Source organism: Crotalus tigris, unplaced genomic scaffold (genome assembly GCF_016545835.1).
Source record: "Crotalus tigris isolate CLP2741 ecotype Arizona unplaced genomic scaffold, ASM1654583v1 scf7180000018829.1913635, whole genome shotgun sequence".
In the NCBI taxonomy this organism is placed as follows: domain Eukaryota; kingdom Metazoa; phylum Chordata; class Lepidosauria; order Squamata; family Viperidae; genus Crotalus; species Crotalus tigris.
In genome coordinates this window covers 1473326-1493584 of record NW_024097219.1, presented here as the reverse complement: position 1 = coordinate 1493584, position 20259 = coordinate 1473326, and the positions used below count along the sequence as shown (strand labels likewise).

At 41.9% G+C, this 20259-nt stretch overlaps 1 protein-coding gene across 12 annotated transcripts in view; it reads right to left on the bottom strand.

Annotated features, from left to right (window-relative positions):
• The window catches only part of NSD1 (nuclear receptor binding SET domain protein 1), an 80797-nt gene extending 60892 nt beyond the window's left edge, over positions 1 to 19905 (bottom strand). For 4 of the 12 annotated variants that reach the window (XM_039356794.1, XM_039356806.1, XM_039356807.1 and 1 more), the window contains exons 1-2: positions 16939 to 17075; positions 15430 to 16346 (exon numbers count right to left, since the gene is read on the bottom strand). In XM_039356794.1, the coding sequence (XP_039212728.1) occupies positions 15430 to 16326 (897 nt within the window). In that variant the 5' untranslated portion in view covers positions 16327 to 16346; positions 16939 to 17075. The other 8 variants (XM_039356797.1, XM_039356802.1, XM_039356798.1 and 5 more) reach the window with 8 other exon arrangements.
• Positions 19906 to 20259: the final 354 nt, after the last annotated feature.

Below are 20259 nucleotides of genomic sequence, written 5' to 3'. Positions count from 1 at the left end.
CATCAACGATTTGGATGAAGGGATAGATGGGGAACTCATCAAATTTGCAGATGACACCAAGCTGGCAGGAATAGCCAACACTCCAGAAGACAGGCTTCAGGTACAGAAGGATCTGGACAGACTTGAACACTGGGCACTAACTAACAAAATGAAATTCAATGGTGAAAAAAGCAAGGTTCTACATTTAGGCAAGAAAAACCAAATGCACAAGTACAGCATAGGTGGCACCACGCTCAATAGTAGTAACTGTGAGAGGGACCTCGGAGTCCTAGTAGACAATCAGTTAAATATGAGCCAGCAGTGTGCGGCAGCTGCCAAAAAGGCCAACACAGTACTAGGCTGCATTAACAGAGGGATAGAATCAAGATCACGCGAAGTATTAATACCACTCTTCAATGCCTTGGTAAGGCCACACTTGGAATACTGCATCCAGTTTTGGTCACCACGATGTAAAAAAGATGTTGAGACTCTAGAAAGAGTACAGAGAAGAGCAACAAAGATGATTAGGGGACTGGAGGCTAAAACATATAAGGAACGGTTGCGAGAATTGGGTATGTCTAGTTTAACGAAGAGAAGGACAAGGGGGGACATGATAGCAGTATTCCAATATCTCAGGGGCTGCCATAAAGAAGAGGGAATTAAGCTATTTTCCAAAGCACCTGAAGGCAGGACAAGAAGCAACGGGTGGAAACTAATCAAGGAGAGAAGCAACCTAGAACTAAGGAGAAACTTCCTGACAGTGAGAACAATTAATCAGTGGAACAGCTTGCCTCCAGAAGCAGTAAATGCTCCAACACTGGAAGTTTTTAAGAAGAGACTGGACAGCCATTTGTCCGAAATGGTGTAGGGTTTTCTGCCCGAGCAGGGGGTTGGACTAGATGACCTCCAAGGTCCCTTCCAACTTTACTATTATTATTATTATTATTATTAATGGGGTGATCAAGTATGTAGATTTAGATTTGATTCTCCAAAGCCCCGCGGATAATAATAGGGATGTATAAAAAGGATAGTATGTTCAAATGTGATGCTAAGCTTGAAAGTGATTTTTTTTTGTTCTTGATTTATTGTGATTATATAAAGTCAATCTTACGGCCTAGCTCAGGGGTAGGCAACATTGGCTCTTTTATGACTCGTGGACTTCAACTCCCAGAATTCCTGAGCCAGCATGGCTCAGCTTGGAAACCTCTCCCTTTCCCTCAGCATGGCTGGCTCAGGAATTCTGGGAGTTGAAGCCAAGGTTGCCTACCCCTGGCCTAGCTGTAATATATTATGTGTAAATCAGATAGCTATGGTTTATTTCAGTCAGGTAACTAGTTTTTTTAAATCCTGAGTTAGCTTTATTATATATCTTACAAGGTGCAAAATGCCCTTACATACAGAACAAAATTTTAAATGTCCTATTTGTTTTAAGATATCCCCTAGCATCCTTCCCAAAAGGTAAGAATGGAAAACATGGTGGAATTTTCTTTTCTGTGACCTTTCACAAGAGTTGACAGCTGTAGTTCTTTATCCCTTTTACAGGAACTCTGGCTTGCATTAAATTCAAGTTAATTTGATTTATATTGTGAGCAGTCAGTTATTTCAAAGGTTCAAAGAAGTCAAAACAATTTTAATCTAATCTGGACTATTTTCTTCACTGTCTCATTTGCTAGACTTTGGGGATCAACTTTTATCAGCATTATAAAAGTAAAGAATGATTAGACAGTATCTTGGCAAAGGGTATTTTGACTCACACGCCCAATGGCTTTGCTTCATTGTTTAAGATTTATGGAATTTTATTCACATAGAAAATGTATTTAATTTTATTTTCCCATAACAACGTGGTTCAGACATAGCACTGAGTGATAATGCTGTATTTTGTTAGATGGAGTACCACACTTAAATTTTGAGTGGAGTTGGGAGGCCAAAATCAGAAAGGGAAGAAGAGAGAAGAAGAAAACTACAACTGATTTAAGGTTAAATTAAATTACAATAAAATTAAAACACTGTACTCCTTTATAAAAGAAAAACTACATATTGCCATATTTGTGCAACACCTTGTTACCAAAGAGCAAAGGGACCCTCTCCAGAATTTAAAATTTTGGGCTAACTCATAATTAAACAACACAAATGAGAAAACAGGAAATTGAAAAGTTGTTTCAATCCGTAATAATATAGTAACATAGTAATGATTTGTGGTTCTCCTTTTATAAATTTAGGCCCTTTATTTTCTCAACTCCATTAATTAACATGCCTATTAGGTGATTCTAATTCCAAGCTTAATCTAACAATAAATTAAGCAGGCATTCCCACCCCCATAATGATGTTTAAAAAACTACAGGCACAATAAAAGTTCTTCTCACTGCAGAGAGAGAAAAAGTTAGTATTCAGTGCTAACAAAATGGAATATAAAATATGCAACTGTACCCAACTTACTGATGCTCCATACGAAGAATCTTAGCATTGTTGTTACTCTCCTGGTTGCAACAGTGCAGTGCAAGATGCCATAGCCACACACAGGGCTTCAAAAATTAACTGGGCAGCACCTGGTTTAGAATCTACACGTCTGCCCAATTAATGCTTTTTAAAAAAACCCAATTTTTCATGGTTGTTCAGCAGAAGCACCAGAGATTATCTACACACATAAAGATAGATTTATTTATGGGAATCAAACTCCGGAGTCTTTATCAGCAAAACAAGAGAGAGAAATTCAGACAGAAGTTGAAGTCTCACTATAAATATTATTTCCATGCAACATCACTGCCTTGGAAAAGACTCCAAATTTTTCTACAGAAATACTAGAATTTTCTTAAAAGTAACATTTAAAAAAATAAAAGAAAAATGTCTTAAAAACATCAGCACCTTGCAATGGCTATGGAGATTCTCAGTCATCCAGGTCATAGTTATCCCAAAGGTGCTTTTCAATGAGGCAACTGGACTTTCTTGTTTTTTCTTTGAAGACATTTCGCTTCTCATCCAAGAAGCTTCTTCAGCTCTGACTGGATGGTGGGGAATGGAAAGTCAAAGCTGAAGAAGCTTCTTCGATGAGAAGCGAACCAAGAGAGTCCAGTTGTCTCATGAAAAAGCATCTTTAGGACATCTTGGAATGGGGAAAGAGATTTTAAAAAAAAGAGACACCGGACAAAAAAGGCTAACAAATTTATTTTCTGAATTATCCTCTAACTAAGCCTGCAAGACACTTCAAAACTCTAATACTCTTATATCCCAAAATAGTGCCACCTACAAACTAATATGTACAAAATTATCTGTGTATATGAATATTCTTTCTGTTATAAATTTCCTATATAGTGCTGTGTTGACTTAATGCATATTCCTATCTTGTGTAGTGTCCTTACAAACCCCTGTAGGATTTGTAGCCCAACATCTGACAACATAAGTTTGAGAAGGATTGATGTATATATTAAACAACTGTACTTTCTCTCAGTATTTTCTCTTCCAACAGCATATAAAAGAAAACATGAAAAGTTTCAAGGGGTCAAGCTCCAGCCAACAACATGAATTACGCCTTGATTTTAAAAAAAAATGCACATGAATTATGCCTTGATTTTAAAAAAAATTAGTGCTGTAATAGACACCACTGGGTCAATATATAAATAATGCTGCTAAATTAGACATACATCATGATTAATAACAGAAATAAAAAAGAAGCCATGTTCATATTAAATTTCATTTTCCTGAGTACAAAATGTATTTGTATTTTGTATTTAATTTTATTTATATTTAAATGAAATATTCCTGTGAATATTTCCCTTTTCCTGAATACATTTACCCAACCCACCAGAGTGGGAAGGCAGGTTATGTTGCTGGCCCCATCTATTAAGGAAATATACCTGATGGGACCTTGAAGAAGGGTCTTCTGTGCAGTGGTTCCCTCCCTTGGAACATCATTCCCTCAGAAATAAGGTTGGCAACCTTCTTGCTACTTTTCTGGAAGGCCCTGAAGACCGTCAGTGTGCCTGGGGACCCTAGGATGATTCAGAGTCAGTCAAATGGCTTCTATGATCAGGTTTCTGGGTGCTGGGGGGTGTTATTTCTGGGGGGGGGGTTATATTGATTTTTAACATTGTGTGCCAGCTGGAGTCATTGAGTGTGAGTTGGGTGACCATATAAATCTATTTAATAAGTAGCAGCATTTATTATTGATACCAGGAACTTTAATCTTAGCTCCTCAGAAGTACTAAAAATACATTGTACAATGTATAATGACTATGCATTGTATAACCATTATTTGTACTTTGAAATTTCTTGCTGCAGCATAAGACACAACTAATGTTTATAAGAGAATAAGATTTCCAAAATTTCTCAAAGTCAGTAGAAACAACTACCGTATATGCCGGCGTATTAGGCGACCCGGCGTATAAGACGACCCCCGTCTTTATCACCGAGTCGCCTTCCTAGAACGTCGTTTTATACGCCAGAAACTACCAGTATTTCCGGCGTATAAGACGACTCGGTGTATAAGACGACCCCCGTCTTTGGCGCCGAGTTTAGCGCTTCCGGAAGTTGTCTTATACACCGGCATATATGGTACTATAATTTGATTTTTAAAAAATCCTTATTACAAAATGGAAACCAGACAATTACTCCATACCACATATCTGAGTAATTTCTTCCTAACACCACATTCTCCAGCTTTTTCTTTGACTATAATGCACTAAAATGTTTTTTTCCCCTCACTCATTGTATTTGTTATTGTAAATGAAATTGGATGTGGATGTTATTTTTTTTAACAGCATAGACTGGACTGTTCTCTTACTAAAATAGAGAATAAAAATGAATTTCAACTGAATGCAGTATAGTCTCCAATTTATGTGAGCAAATTCCTTTCCATTTGCGAAAGAAATGTCATAACACATTTTCCTACTGATAAATGAGGTATCACTGCTGAAAAAGACTCCACTCTTTGTGATGAGGCGTCCCCCCACCCTTTTTTCCTATTTTACTTATGTAGAAACTTATGTGTCGTAATGCAAGAAATGTTGTCTATGTATCTGTTTTGCCAAAGCAAGGAATGGCGACCTTCCATTCTCTATGACCGTATCTGAAAAACATTTGGAAAATGGGGCAGAATAGAAGACATCATCATGATCATCATCAACGTCTACAAGAAAGCAGCTCTGGCTTCTTAGAAAAGGTAAAATAGGAAGTAAAGATCATAAGGAAAGCTGAAGTAGATCATGGCAATGAGATTGAAAAAAGGGTCCTGACAACAATTAGAATACATCCCTCACATTTAATTAGTTATGAAGAAAAAGCACTATGATATTCAAAGGACGTTTTAGAAAGGAAAATATGTAACATTTAAATTACTGTTTCTTTAAATACTACCTCATTTACATATAAATTCTTCTTACAAATTGAGTTTGACTCCTAGCCAATATACCGTAAATGCTGGCGTATAAGGCGACTTCCGCGAGCGCTGAAATTGGCGCCAAAGACGGGGGTCGTCTTATACGCCGAGTCGTCTTATACGCCGGAAATACTGGTAGTTTCCGGCGTATAAGTCAACGTTCTAGGAATGTGGCCCGGCTATAAAGACGGGGGTCGTCTTATACGCCGGATCGCCTTGTACGCCGGCATTTACGGTACATACAGTTTTGTTAGCAACCATACAGGAGTGAATGGCTGCTGCCTTCTTGCACAGGGTATTTTCCCCAATGTCTTAATCTAGCCCAGTGGTTCTCAATCTTTTTAATGCTGCGACCCCCAACCAGTCGTAACTCGAGGACTACTCAACTGGTGCAGCACCGTTTGCAGAATGGGACTTTTGGTGGGCTCAGAAGGGCAGAGATAGCCTGGACAATTCCTATTGGCTTTTGAAAGCCAACAGAATAAAAGGGAGTAGCACAGCTAAGGAAAAGGGGAAAAAATGGCAGGCTGCGTTGTTTGGAGACCCCCGTGAAATGGTCATTCAACCCCAAATGGAGTCCCGACCCACAGGTTGAGAACCACTGATCTAGCCTAAAGCCCTGAAGCTTTCTTGTGGTCTCCCATTCAAATACTAACCAGGGCTGATGTTACCTGGTTTCCAAAAGCAGTGACAAGCAACCTTTTGTTTTCAAAGTGATCCATTCATTCTGGCATTAATAACAGAAGAAAAATCCAATTAATTTAGTCATTTAGTGTATATATGCAGTTAGGTAATCTTCTGGGCCAGAATTCTTCTCAGTAGACATTCCACTAATAGAAAAAATTATTCCAAGTCACTAAGAGATATTACTAATTTTTGTTCCCCATAGCTTTGGAAAACTTGCAACAAAGTAAAACTTCCGACAACAAAAAAGAATGCTGAGGAGTAGAACATTCAATATTTGTTCTTCTTTTGCAAAAAAATAGAAATATACATTAAACACATTTTCTATATTAGGAACAAGTATTAGCTTACTACAATCAGCTATTCTTTAGTTCAGTGCTATTTGTTATTTTAAATTCTAATTTTTTTCTAACTCTACCCAAGCCAGAAGCAAGGCAGGAAGTCACCCTAGTATACTAGACTTTAAATCTTCAGCTAATCCTTGACTTACAAGCAGTCTCTTAATGACAAGAGTTACAATGGACTTCCAGTAATTTCCAACCATTTTTTGAATTATGACCGCTGTACACATCCTGCAGTCATGTGATCACATTTTGGGTGCTTGGCACCCAGGTTACTTTTACAGCCATTTGCAGTGTCTCCAAGTCACATGATTGCATTTCGTAATGGTTTTTGCCAGTTTCCTGAACTTAATTCCAGGTTCCAGCAAAAAAAATATCCATTGGGGAAAATGGATTGGTTTAACCATTGCCACGTTCACTTACTGATCATGGGGGGGGGGGTTTCATAATTTCGAATCCAATCACATGATATCTGTCATGGGTCCAAAAAAAAGCAGCTTTTCAAAGAACTTTGAGGCTTATTTACCTTAAAGAATCCTTTATTTTCTGCATAGCTTTGGCACATTCAAAACTAAGCCAAAAACTGAATCCTCCCTCCCCCAAACACCCATAACAAAGCATAACTCATTCCTTCATTTTACAGTCATCAATCACATTCTCCAATTAATGTGAAGTGTCCCTCCTGTTACAACTGACCTTGGCAACACTGTGCTCAGACATTGTTATGGTTAACTAGCATATTTTCCCATCCACTAGGCTAGTATTATCTGCTTTAACTCTAGAAGTGCTATACAGGCTAAATAAAACAGGTTTGCTTCTTCATATATGACGAGCAAGAACATCAGATGTTAGCAGTCTTGGCAATATCTCAACTTATGACTGCAAAGACTTATGACTGTAATTCCAGCCTCAATTACAGTAATAAGTCAAGGACTACCAATATTCAATCCAAGTTCAACTCACAATCTAATCCATGTGTTAACTTGGCTGTACTTACCCACTTGGCTGAACTAGGTTCTTTGGAGGTTGGCCTATAAAACAATGGACGATTCTTTCTCTAACTACTGAATTAAATCTGTCTTACACCGATTACAGACCCCATTTTAGGCATGAAGAAAATTATTATTTGGTACCTTTGAGTCAGTCTTAACTCCTAGTAACTAGCCGGTGGCTGCCTACAGAGGGTTCCTGCAATTTTCTTGTCATGGTTTTCGGAAGTGGTTTACCATTGCTTGCTTCCTACCAGTAGGACTGAAAGAAAGTGACTGGTCCAAGATCACCCAGCTGGTTGAAGCGAGACTAGAAATTATGGTCTCCCAGTTTCTAGGCTGGTGCTTCAACTCTCTGAAGAAAATTATACTTTACTGTATTTTGTGTAGGAGCTAATTTTTTGTAACATGCTGCTTATGTGAATATGAGAATATTTCAGTACTGCTAATTTTGTCCAAGTATAATTTGAGCTCTATAAGAAATAAAATTTCATCTGAATAGTCACGCTAATCCCTGAAGGTGTGTGTATGTGTGTGTGTGTATGTATGTATGTGTATATATGTGTGTATTTTCCAATTATTAAATGCCCTATGACCAAACGTACTGTGCTTCCCCCCAAAAAAAAATCCCCAAGAAATTATCCTGTATTTTTCTGAATAGAAACATTTGCGTGCCTCTAAGCAAACACTGTGTGTGTTGTGCATTCATGGGCTTGTCCAAAATTTGTGCATCAACATATATTATGCATTTCATAGATCAGTGATGGCGAACCTTTTAGAGACCGAGTGCCCAAAAACCGCCCCCCACCCCACTCTGCCTCCCGCCTTGCCTGTCCACCCCCACTCATCTCCTGCCCCACCTTCCCGCAGGGCCACGCACCACTCCATGGCCCACCGCAGCATATCGCCCAGGCAGCCCTGCAGCGCCATGGCAGCCACGTCCTCCACCCACACCCCGCAGTATCATCTGCATGCTCTGGGGCGCGAAGGTGGAGTCTTGTCCCTCCTGCCCGGCTGTGTCCTTGGCTGCGCTGCTCCATGTGGGCCACGCCCGGGGGCGACTTTCCTCCAGAGGGGCTGCTGGTGAGGGGGCTGCGGGGGGAGGCGGGGCTAGGGTGATGGCATGCGTGCCCACTGAGAGGGCTCCAAGTGCCGCCTCTGGCACGTGTGCCATAGGTTCGCCACCACTGTCATAGATGTTTTATGATACAGTACTTTCAAACTTGTGTGAAGTACAGCAGGTCCTGCTTGCTACCAATATTTTTGCCTAGTTACTCTCAAATGAAGGTTTGTACTAACCTATACCTTAGCCTCCTAATCAATAGCCAACTGGTTGAAATGATCCTCACTCCGTGCAGCTAAAGTGATATTTTGATGCAGATCTTCAACGTTCTTAACTGACCCAGCTACATTTCTTCTGATCCTCATTTAACACGAGGAATCATAGTATTACTTACTTTAACAAAAATTACTATTAACTGATCATTTACGTAGCAAGGTGTAAGAAACAACATGTTTAATAATGGATGCCTCACTTCACCTACTTTTATCATTTTCCACATATTAATTGTGATAAGCAAACTAAAAATAGCCACTAAAAATAGGGGAATTAAACACCTGTCTTATGAAGCAAATACTACTGAACTTAAGAAGCCATTTTACTTACTTCTGAACAGAAACACAAAGAACTAAGTTGTTAAGCCATTTGTATACAACCATAAAACACAGGACTTCATGCATCTCATGTATGGAATAATGATCTAAAGCACGTGGGGAGAGATAGAAGAGAACTTTTTGCCCATTTTTGCTTCCCCAGCAAACCCCATGCCTCTTAAAACACAGCTATGGAGGACTAGAAATGTTTCAGAATTGAAGTTTTTGCTGCCACTGGAGCCTGGGGGGCAAACTGTCTCCCCCACTGTTTTCAGCAGAGGTCTCCATGAAAGGAACATTCTGGATCAATCCCTAAATTCATTATGTTTTCCAGGCCTAGCTTAGTTCAATCTGTCATAAGGAATACTGCTATAAAGATACATTGTTTTTCTGTGAAAACAATGAAGATAAATCTCTATGAAGTTACCACAGTATTATACAGTATCAAGCTCCCTAGACACGTTAGTTTTCGCAAACTCCCACATGAACAGCAAATCCTCCCAAAAACCTCTCCAGATGCATTAGACTTCTTTAATTCTCAGGCCAATACCATGCTTACCGAGAATTATGGGAACTGAGATCCAACACATTTATTGGGAAAAGCCATCAGTCTGCCAGAAAGTCAAGTTTAGGAATCACTTCTCTTCTGTGATTCCAACATTTCTTAAGTCATAAAGATGGGGAGAAGGGGGGTGTTATTGGCAAGAATTTATTATTATTTATAATTTAGTTATTTAGGCAAGAAAAACCAAATGTACAGGTATACTATAGGAGATACCTTGCTCAATAATAGCAACTGTGAGAGGGATCTCAGAGTCCTAGTGGACAATCGCCTAAGTAAGAGCTAGCAGTATGCTGCAGCTGCCAAAAAGGCCAACATAGTGCTAGGCTGCATTAACAGAAGGATAGAATCAAGATCACGTGAAGTGTTAATAGCACTTTACAATGCCTTGGTAAGGCCACACTTGGAATACTGCATCCAGTTTTGGTCACCGCGATGTAAAAAAGATGTTGAGACTCTAGAAAGAGTACAGAGAAGACCAATAAAGATGATCAGGGGACTGGAGGCTAAAACATATAAGGAACAGTTTCTGGAATTGGGTATGTCTAGTTTAATGAAGAGAAGGACGAGGGGGGACATGATAGCAATGTTCCAATATCTCAGGGCCTGCCACAAAGAAGAGGGAGTCAAGCTATTTTCCAAAGCGCCTGAAGGCAGGACAAGAAGCAACGGGTGGAAGGAGAGAAGCAACCTAGAACTAAGGAGAAACTTCCTGACAATTAGAACAATTAACCAGTGGAACAACCTGCCTCCTGAAAGCTTTTAAGAAGAGACTGGACAATCATTTGTCCAAAATGGTATAGGGTTTCCTGGACTAGATGATTAGATGACCTCCAAGGTCCCTTCCAACATTACTATTATTACTACTACTACTACTACTACTACTACTACTACTACACAGATTGTGATAACAAAAAGAAGCTGACTGTCCAAGGAGAGTCCTCCAGTAATGGGTGGGGGAGCTTCACTAGGGTTTACTCTGTTTAATTTGGTCTTGGGGAACACAGCCAATTTCTTCTCCCAGCTATCTCTTTAAAAAATCATTTCATCCTTAAAAGACTCTCAGGCCACTATAATAATACACCTGAATCTAGGACTGACACCTTTGGACAGCAAAGGAGCAGAGGGATCCTTTTAATCCAACATATCAGGAAAGAACTCCAGAGGGAATTTTTAGCAAGTAGATGTATTTCTCTCTGTGAAAACTTTCACAGGTAGGCCAGACTACCTGAAGCATTCTTTCTATGCACTGATATTATGGGCAAAAGTATTTTATTATATACAATTGATGAAGCAGTGTTTCTTAACGTTTGTGCTCTCGGGACCCTGTTCCCTTCTAAAATTTACGGATGATCCCCCAAAGAGCTTTTATTTGTATGGGTTGCTTTTAACTTTATTTATCATATTAAAAATTAAAACTGACACATTTGCTGTCACAGCCACTTCTTATGATTGATTGATTGATGGGATTTTAATAATGCATTATTTATCAAATTTAGATACTGCCCATCTCACTGCCGGAGTGACTCTGGGTGGTCTACAGATACAAACCATAATCTATGTAAAAGAGACTTAATTGAAAAACAGAATGAAAACAAAGTGCAAAATAAAATAAGAACAAAATTTAAAAAGCAACTTAAAATGTAGAGGGAATACCTCAAGCCACCAACCAATCTCAGGGTCACATGTGACTCTTCAATCCCCATGCCGGTTGACAAATCCAGGTCTTCATGCTCTTCTGGAAGGCCAAAAGAGCTGGGGGCTATCTCACCTCTGGAGGCAAAATATTTTATAGGGGGTTGGCAAAGGCAGAGAAGGTCCTGCCAGTCAAAATTCTTTAACCAGTCCGGGTCCATAACATACCTTTCCTGCCTGACCTGATGGGATGGGCTGGTGAAATTGGGACAAGATGCTTCCTTGGATATTATTTTTCAACACAGGCTGGCAAATTTGCTTTTGCAGACTCTTAAGAGGTCTTAGGGGACACTCAGGGGTCCTAGAATCACATTTTAAAAAACAAGTCTATATTATTATAAATAATATTGGTTTAAATTAATTAAAAGGCTAGTTCATTTTCTTTTCTATGACTACAACAAATACTTTGTAAATAACGCTGGTTGATTTTGAACTACTAAAATTTAATTGCATTATAATAAGTGAGCTATTAACTTTATATATTTAGCATGACCCCCCCAAATTTATTTTTACCTGTCCATTATGTTTGTCAGAAGGTCTCATTAGTTATGGGCAGAGTATGTGGGGTAGAATGGAAACAATTTATTTTTAGAAAGCCCTTCATAATTTGAATGGTAATAAATACAGAAACAGATGCAGAAAAGATGACCTAAGTGAAATTTTTGCCTGGAGAAACCAGAGATGGGATCTCCTGGGGGGCACAGACTACAGATCCCACCAACTACGTGCCAGGACCCAATTTCTGGTGATTGATAGATAGATACATAGATAGATAGATAGATAGATAGATAGATAGATAGATAGATAGATAGATAGATAGATAGATAGATTTTCCTCAGAATAAAAACATTACAAATTTTAAGTTAAGGAGAAATAGGAAAAATAATAAAAAAGAAAATAGAAATAAAGAAGATAAAAATGAAGGAAAAAGAAACAATAAAGAAGTGGTTTCTAACCTACTTAACAGCAGTTATAAGCACATTTGTATTTTATCCTTTCTTACTAAGATTATATCAAAGTTTGTTTCTTTCCATAATCTACCCTAATAATCAAGTCCATAAATCATTAGATTTTTTTCTTTTTGCAGCAAAAAATAATATCCACTATTATTCTGCAAAGAAAAGCAAGAGTTCTGCCTATGAGTTTTACTAGAAGGGATTCAGTTTTGAAGTAATAGCGATCTTTAGTATCCCACCGAAACACTACGGGCCACATGCTTCTGCACTCACCAAACCTACATACAAGGGTAAAAATCCAGTTTCCAATTTGTCACAGGCTACTAGTCCTCAACTTATGACCATCACTGGAACTGGAAAATGCTAAGCAGCGTGGTCATTAAACAAAGCATCACATGACTGCACCCACTGTTTGCTATGGTTGACTGTGATCTGTGACCTGTCCTGCCAGCTTCTCTCATTGGCTTTATTTGTTGGAAGCTGTTGGGGAAGGTCACTAATGGCAATCACAGGACACTATAACTGTTGAAAATGCAAGCCAGTTGCCAAGTATCCAGACCACAATCATGTAACTGCAGGGACATAAGTGTGAGGGCTGCTCATAACTTCAGATGGTCACTAAACAAATAGTTGTAAGTCAAGACCTGTAAAGGTTTCCACTTTCTTCAAGTATGAGAACTCACACCACTTTAACCGTAATTTGAGCTTTATTTATTAACTCTTCTTGGACAAATTCTGCTTTCAATTGAATGAAAGAGGAAACTACAGTTTGTTATAGATTACTAATAACTGCCTAGAATTTACTTGGTTTATTATGATTAATATATAAACTGACAAAAGTGATCCAGTAAGCTAACATACCTTTAGTCTGATTTCATCTTAGGCAAACATTTTAAAAAAAGAAATTATAATATTGAATTCTAAAAAAGACAAAAGCCTTTTAAAAAAAAGATTTCTTATTTTTCTCTCTCAGCAGCATCCCACACAGGCAAGCAGTGCTCATCCAATATGCTTCCTATTATGCAACAACCGTCACAGGACCTAATCATGTACACTCAGACTTAGATTCTAACTCATAACAGTAGATACAAAGTGATTTGGAAGTGAAACTTGTAGTTCTATTCAGGACAGTGATATTCCTACAACAAACTCTTGCATTGCTTGTCCTTTGCATCTCACTTTAACAAAAAGCCAAATATTTTAATGCAAACAGTTACAATAGTAGCAACATCATAAATTAACTACCTCAGAGATATTCTCGTTTGGCCTCGCAAATAATGTCTCTTATAGAATTGTGCTTCCTTTATTTAAAACAATAAATAAGGTTCTTTAGTCAGATCAATTTCCACAAATATAATAAATTACTCAGTTCATACAATTCAGGTTGCTTCAACTGGATGACTGCTTTAGCATCTTTTCTTGTTTATGTTATGCAAAATGTTTATGTGGGTGTATATATGTACACACATTAGAATACATATATGTTCACGTATGTGCACCTAATAGTTGAAATAAGCACTTCATACAACGAAGTATAAATTCTGCTTCAAAAAACATTATTGAGTTAGCTGCTCTTTTAAATGCAACAACTTTTCCCCTGAATTACTAGCCTTCAGTAGAGTAACAATTGATATGAACACTGTATGTCAATGTTACAGTTGACCATAAAACAATTCTTATAGCAACACTTGGTACAAATACATTGTTTGTATCCACACACAAACTCATAATAGCCTGGCTTGCATAACAAGCAAACCCAAAAAATCCAACATCATCTCCAAACTTAGTGGTGGGGTATGTGTGTGTCTGTGCATGTGTGCAACAGACCACTTTTCTCATTTACCTAAAAATAGGTTCCATTTAATTATGTGGAACATATTTCTGAATGGGCAAATGCAGAATTGTTCTGTTACTCTTGTATCACACTCACAACCATTACAAACCTATTATAAAAAAAATTCAGCGCAATTCTTAATCCAATCCCTAATTATTCTTCCACTCAGAGCAATGAATACAGGGCCACAGCAAAATGTAATTATTTGCAAAATTACTCCTGAAAAGTAAACTTTTGATTCCAGGTATTATCAGTACCATGACACTGTCATTCCCAATAAACTTCAGTCATGAACAGATCAACTTCTTATACCTATAAAAATGTTACCTTCAAACCTACTTTTTCAGTTAAATCTTTCTAGGTTTACTAAAACAACATATTTTCCCAGCTTCATGCCTGTTGTTTTATCCTGATATACATACACACATATGGATGCCTAGCATATGACACTTGTTGACATCACATCTATACTACACAATGCCAGTTCGTTGTTATATGTACATGTACTAAAAAGACAAAACAGACACCAAGTGTCTGAAAGGTATTCCTATGCAAAAGAAATGCACAAAATCACACTTATTTTCATATTTTTGCTATTAATCTTGCAGTGAGAACTTTACATGAAACAGTTCTACCAACCTTGCAAATCAAGTCAGAAATGCAAGAATAACTTTTTAGTTCATAGAACTGGTTTTATTTTTCATTTATTTAAAGATAATCTACATTCAGAAATTATATAGAACTCTAGAAATTATAGTTCTATAGACAAATGTTCTATCCAAAAAATATTTTGGCTTTAAAGCAGTTTTAAAATTCCAGATTTATACTAATAATTGAAACTGTAAGGAGGAAAGTGAATACTGTAAATGAAAAAAAGTTTTAAAATAAAGTAATAATTTTAAAAAATAATTGGTAAAATATCACATCCTAATTCTGGCAAATGGCTTGTCAATAAAGACCAAGAAAAGGTGGGAATTCCTATAGAAGAAAAAGATAACAGATTCAATCCTGCTTCTGTAATAAGTTAATTTTCAGTATACCAATTTTGATGATTATGTCAGGCAGAATGGCTACATTCGTACTATTCACTTTACTAAATCATTCCCATTTTACATCCGAAACACAGACATATGGATAAATGTGCCCCACAACAACTCTGTTCAGCCTAATGCCTTCCAGATGAATTAAATTTTAGCATCCTAGTCAGACAGTTAATGGTTCTAAGAACAAGCCTATCTGGAGGGCACCAGGTTGCAGAAGGCTGCCCCATAACTTACTGGCCCTTCCTTCCTCCCTCTATTTGTGCTTCTCTACAGCAGCAGAGGGCCACAGTAAAATAAATTTCCAGAAAACTTATTAGGGTACCCCAAGGCTGCTTACAGATGATAATCCTGGAGTTGGTGGATTTGCAGTAATTGAAGATTCAAGCCTTTCTATCAAGTTTCCTAAGGCGACAGGAGTCGGATTTGGATCTTGCTTTTCCGATACTTTCATGACTCTGTATTGGTTTTCTTTTCGCACGTCAGCATCTCCAGGTAAATAAGGCATGGAGGGTAGATCCATTTTCACAGTTCTGCTCCCTATAGCAGACTCTTGGTAAGAATTATTTTGCACATGCTCTGGAGAAGAAGCTGGAGTTGATAAGAGGGCAGAAAAGGTCGCACTGGGTCTAATTTCTATACAGTCTCCTAGCTGGAGGTCTGCCCTGTTTTCAGAGTCGGTTTCCTTGCTGCAGGTGGCTGTAGCTCTACTTTCCATCCTCAAGTGAATTTCTTCCTCTGGATTTGCCTCAGCTGTGATGAATGAGGCTTCTGAATCCACCTCCTGGTCTTCCTCCGATGGGGAAAAAGACTCAAAATCCAGAAGCCTGGGAGAATCCTGCAGAGAGTAGTCTTTGGGGCCACCTAACAACGACGAACTGCAAGGCTCCAGGGAGTCCGGGCTGGAGTCGTTCATTTCCAGCTCCTGCAAGGAATCAGAGCCATCTTTTGAGCCATTCAAATATTCAGCATTGCCCATGGAGGCCAAATCCTGCAGCCTGCGCAGTGGGGTATAGCAGGAGGATGGGTCTTGGCCGAATGTAGCCTTGGACGCTGCTAGAGGGAGCCCCACGGAGCACCCATTAGGGAGCTCGGGGCTACCGGTCCGACCCTCCCCCACGTAGGGGCTGCTGTGCCCGTCCTCCTCCAGCGCATCTAGCCCCAAAGGAGTGGCGAAAGAAAGCAGGCAGCCCCTCCTGCTCACTTCGCAGGCCTGATCCATTCTGTGAGGCGGGCATCAACCTGTGAAGCAAACACAGCAACAATGGGGTCAGCCAAGCCCTCCATGGCCTTGTTCTCCAAAATGGCAGCCATTCCTCCTGCTGCTCCTCCTCCTTTTCTCGGCGGCCGCTGCCGCGGCAGAGGCCCGACAGCCGCCTTCTGTTCTGGCCCGGAGGCCGCAGAACGTCTAACAAGCCGGGTGCGGGCTCCTTCCCCCAACTCTCCACTTCCAGCAACGTTGCCTCCTAATCGCCACAACCTGACGTTGCCTTCAAAACAAGGGCAGCATCCATCCTGCTGTTGCTTGCCGGGAGCACCGCAGAGCAGAGCAGGCCTGGCCTGGCCTTGCCGCACTCCCCCCTCCTCCCCGAAAGCTCCAGCTGCTACACAGTGAACGGTTCAGCAAAGGCTTCTGGACTTTTCATCCCTCCTCCTTTTCCTACCGCCCGGCTTCCCTACTAGGCCCGACAGAAACTAGCAAGGATTCCCCCCTCCCCTTTTCAAAGGCCCATCTGGAGTGGGCTGCAGCGCCCTTGCCATGTCCGGATGGAATTTGGCTGAAGAAAACGCTTTAAGCCTTTTGGAGAACGGGGAAGTCGTTCCTGAAATTTACCTGCCCCCTCCCTCAGTGCGGGGCCAAAACGAAGAGCCGATTTGGCTCCTCCGGCCCCTACCCGCTCCGATTCCAGCACAGCAGCCTGCCGGCCTCTTGCGCTTAGCTTGCTCGCTCTTTTCCGCTTACGCGCGCCCCCGCTGCACGCGCGCCGCCGCCCCCGCTGCTGTCCCCCGTGCGCGCTCGCGCGCGCCCCCTGACTGACTCTTGGGGTTCAGCAGCTGCAAATGCGGCGCTGTCCAATCAGAGCGGGCGCGCCCGCTCCTGTCCCCTTTGGGCACCACACGGCCCTGTGCTTGTCGCTGCCCCCTAGTGCTCACTGCTGCAGCCCTTCCTGCCCCACCTATTGCTCCTTCCATTGACTACCTCCTTAGCCTGCTCCCGAGGATTGGTGACGGCGAGCAATTCTGCCCGGCCTAACCTCGGCCTCCCTCCCTTCCTTCCCACAGCACATGGCGCCGCAGCTCTCCTCTCTACCCGCGCTGGACAAGCCCTGCCTTTCTCGCGGCCAACGCCAGCACCAACACCGTCCTTCCACGCAGCCTAAACAAGTCGTTTCGGACCAAGCCACCCCGGCAGGGCGCCGCCTGCGAGGCCAGGCCTCTGCTAGCTCCCCCGCCAAGCGGTGCGGGAGAGAGCACGAGCGAGCAAAGATGGTGGCTGTTCAGCTCGTCCACCCACCCGCTGGGCAGCCGCCGCTTTCCTTGCCAGCTAGAAATAAGGGGAGGGGGAGTCCTCCAGACGCCCCGTGACCACCAGCCAACCGGGCTTAGTGCTGTCCCGGGGTTCTCTCCGGTGCACGTGGTGCCGCTGAATCTGGGCTGCCCTTCAGTACATGGTGTTGACCAGGGCGCCTGGGCGACCTCGTAAACCTGTTCCGCTTCAAGAGGGGGGAGGGGAGAGGAAAACCGGGTGGGCTTTCTGCCCCTGAGATTAGGAGCAGGACGTAACCAGGCCGCCCCCCATATTCTCGCCCAAACAATGAGGGAAGTTGAGCAGGTCAACTTGTTCCCTTTTTGCGGCCAACAATGGGGTGGCGAGTTGAGAAAAGCTCCGTCGCTATTCTTTTCTTCCACCCCCGCCCCACCTCCTTCGCCGATTAAGGGAGGGGAGCCGTCTCTCCTTAAATAAATGGCTGGGCTGTGGCGAGAGATCTGGCTGCATTTTGGCCCCCACCGACGCCTAAAGGGGGCCAGATTCTGTTCTCCCGCGCCAGAGACGAGAGCAGGGCCACTCTGCCCCCAAGAACCGTGGGGTAGCAGAGGAAGACGAGGATAGGATCTCCTCTACATAATGAAACCAGGCCGCTCCCCAAGCCCTCAAGGGGGGGAGGGAGATCCACTCCCCAGCCAATGGCTTGCCCAGCAGTGAGGTTCGTTGCTGTCCTTCTTCCTCCCCACAGATTGGAGGAGGCTTCTCCCGCCTGACTTGGGGAGAGAAGCCCGCTCTGCCGCTGCGGGCGCTGAAAGGGCCACCCCCGCTGCCGCAGCTGGTCTCCAGGGCCAGCGGGAACGCCGCGTGCCTGTTGCCTTCAGCAGCGCTGCTTCGTCTTAGGTGGAGCAGGGCAGCCGGGAGCCTCGCAGGGGAGCGACCACAGCGTAGCCACCACAGCCGAATCCCCAGCTCCGGCGGGAGGTGGTGCGGTGCAGACCCCGAACGACGGCCCAGAGTTACCCAGGCTCCAGCTTCTCCGCTCCTTCGCAGCTGCTTCAGCTCCTTGACATCGGTCAAGAGCGGCGGGCCTTGACCGTGTGGTTCCCCCTTCTCGTTTCCGCGCGCAGCTCCGGCTTCGCCTGGGAGCAGAATGCAGTCGCCCCCGCCCGCCCCCCACCCCCACCTGCTTTGTACAGCAGCCATTGGAGTTGCGAGCCAAACCTTCCCAGGGCACTCGCACTCACGCATACACACACTCTTGGCAGCCCCCGTGCGGCTCCCAAGCCCCTCCAGACGGGCTGAAGCGGGAGTGGGTGATTGGCTCATTCGCTCTACCTGAAATCTTCGCCAGCGAATTTCGTCCTCAGGGTGCAAGCAGCCTGCTGCGGGAACCGGGACCTCCGGTTTCTTACTAATCCTTATTTGTATTTATGTGTTTGTTTATATATTTAAATGGAATCAGCTTCAGCAAAATTCTCCTCCCTCGCTGAGGGTGAGCAGGCAGAAGCAAGCCCTAGTCAAGCAAAGAGGGGAGGTGGTTGTGTCCAAGGCCATCTCCCAGCTCTGTTCTTTTCTTGATTGAAATAGCGTTGCTCCTGTGCTTGTTTTCCAGAGGAAAAACTCGTGGTGGTGGGGGATTTGCCATTCAAGGAAAGGCTAGCATGGGAAGATGAGGTATACAGGCAGTGGACTAACATGCTGCATTCTGATGTTTTGGATCCGGCTTTTTAAAATAGCATAGCCACACTAAAAGCAAAACACAGTGCAGATTGCAGGAGCAGATTTAATTTTGCCACTGACAATTTGAACAAGCCTGGGCAAATCACAAAAACTTTTATTCTGAAACTACCATCTCAGATGGAACTTGTGCATGGAACCTTGGCACAAATAATATTGTAAAAGAGGATATTTTCCTACTTTTGTCATTACTGAGCATCATTTTGTTTAAACTGCAGCTGCTGAGGCATCAGAATAGACAAATGATAGTTCCAAGCTAGCATGTGCCCTAGTAGTCCAGGTCAGTCTTCTTCAACCTGACTTTCCCCCAGAAACATTGGAGCTGGCGTGCAAAGAATGCCTCACCAACTAGAATTTGGAAAGTTGCAGCCCTAATACATTTTGGACCAGCAGGAGAAGATGTATCCAGTTGCAGGAAGTTAATCTAAAACTAATAACCTAACCAAGGCAGTTTTGTATTTTTCCAGATACGTATTTTTGGCCAGAATGCAAACTGAATTAAATAAAAATTTAAACCCTTTCTTCCACAAATATTCCTGTATGAAATAGAAGTTGACAGAACTGTTTTCTGAAATGGTTACTTATTATAAGCAGTCCCCAACCAGTTTCTGAAGAGTGTAATGGAAATTGGTATCTGGAGAGCAAGAAGTTGGGAAAGGATGGCCCACAAAGAATAAAAAGAGCTATCACCTTTCTCTCCCCCCCCCAGTCTCTGTGTAGTAAAGGTGGCATGCACAATTTGCTTTTTTACCTGTTTAATAATAAAGTTTTCGCATACTCAGACTGCTTTACATAGGCCTTATTTGTTAACATGCTTATCCATGGTTTATTTTATTTGCATTGAATCTTTAATATTTTTCCAAATAACTCAAGGTGGTGAACATATACAACACACCTTCCTCCTATTTCCCCATAATAACAACCCTGTGA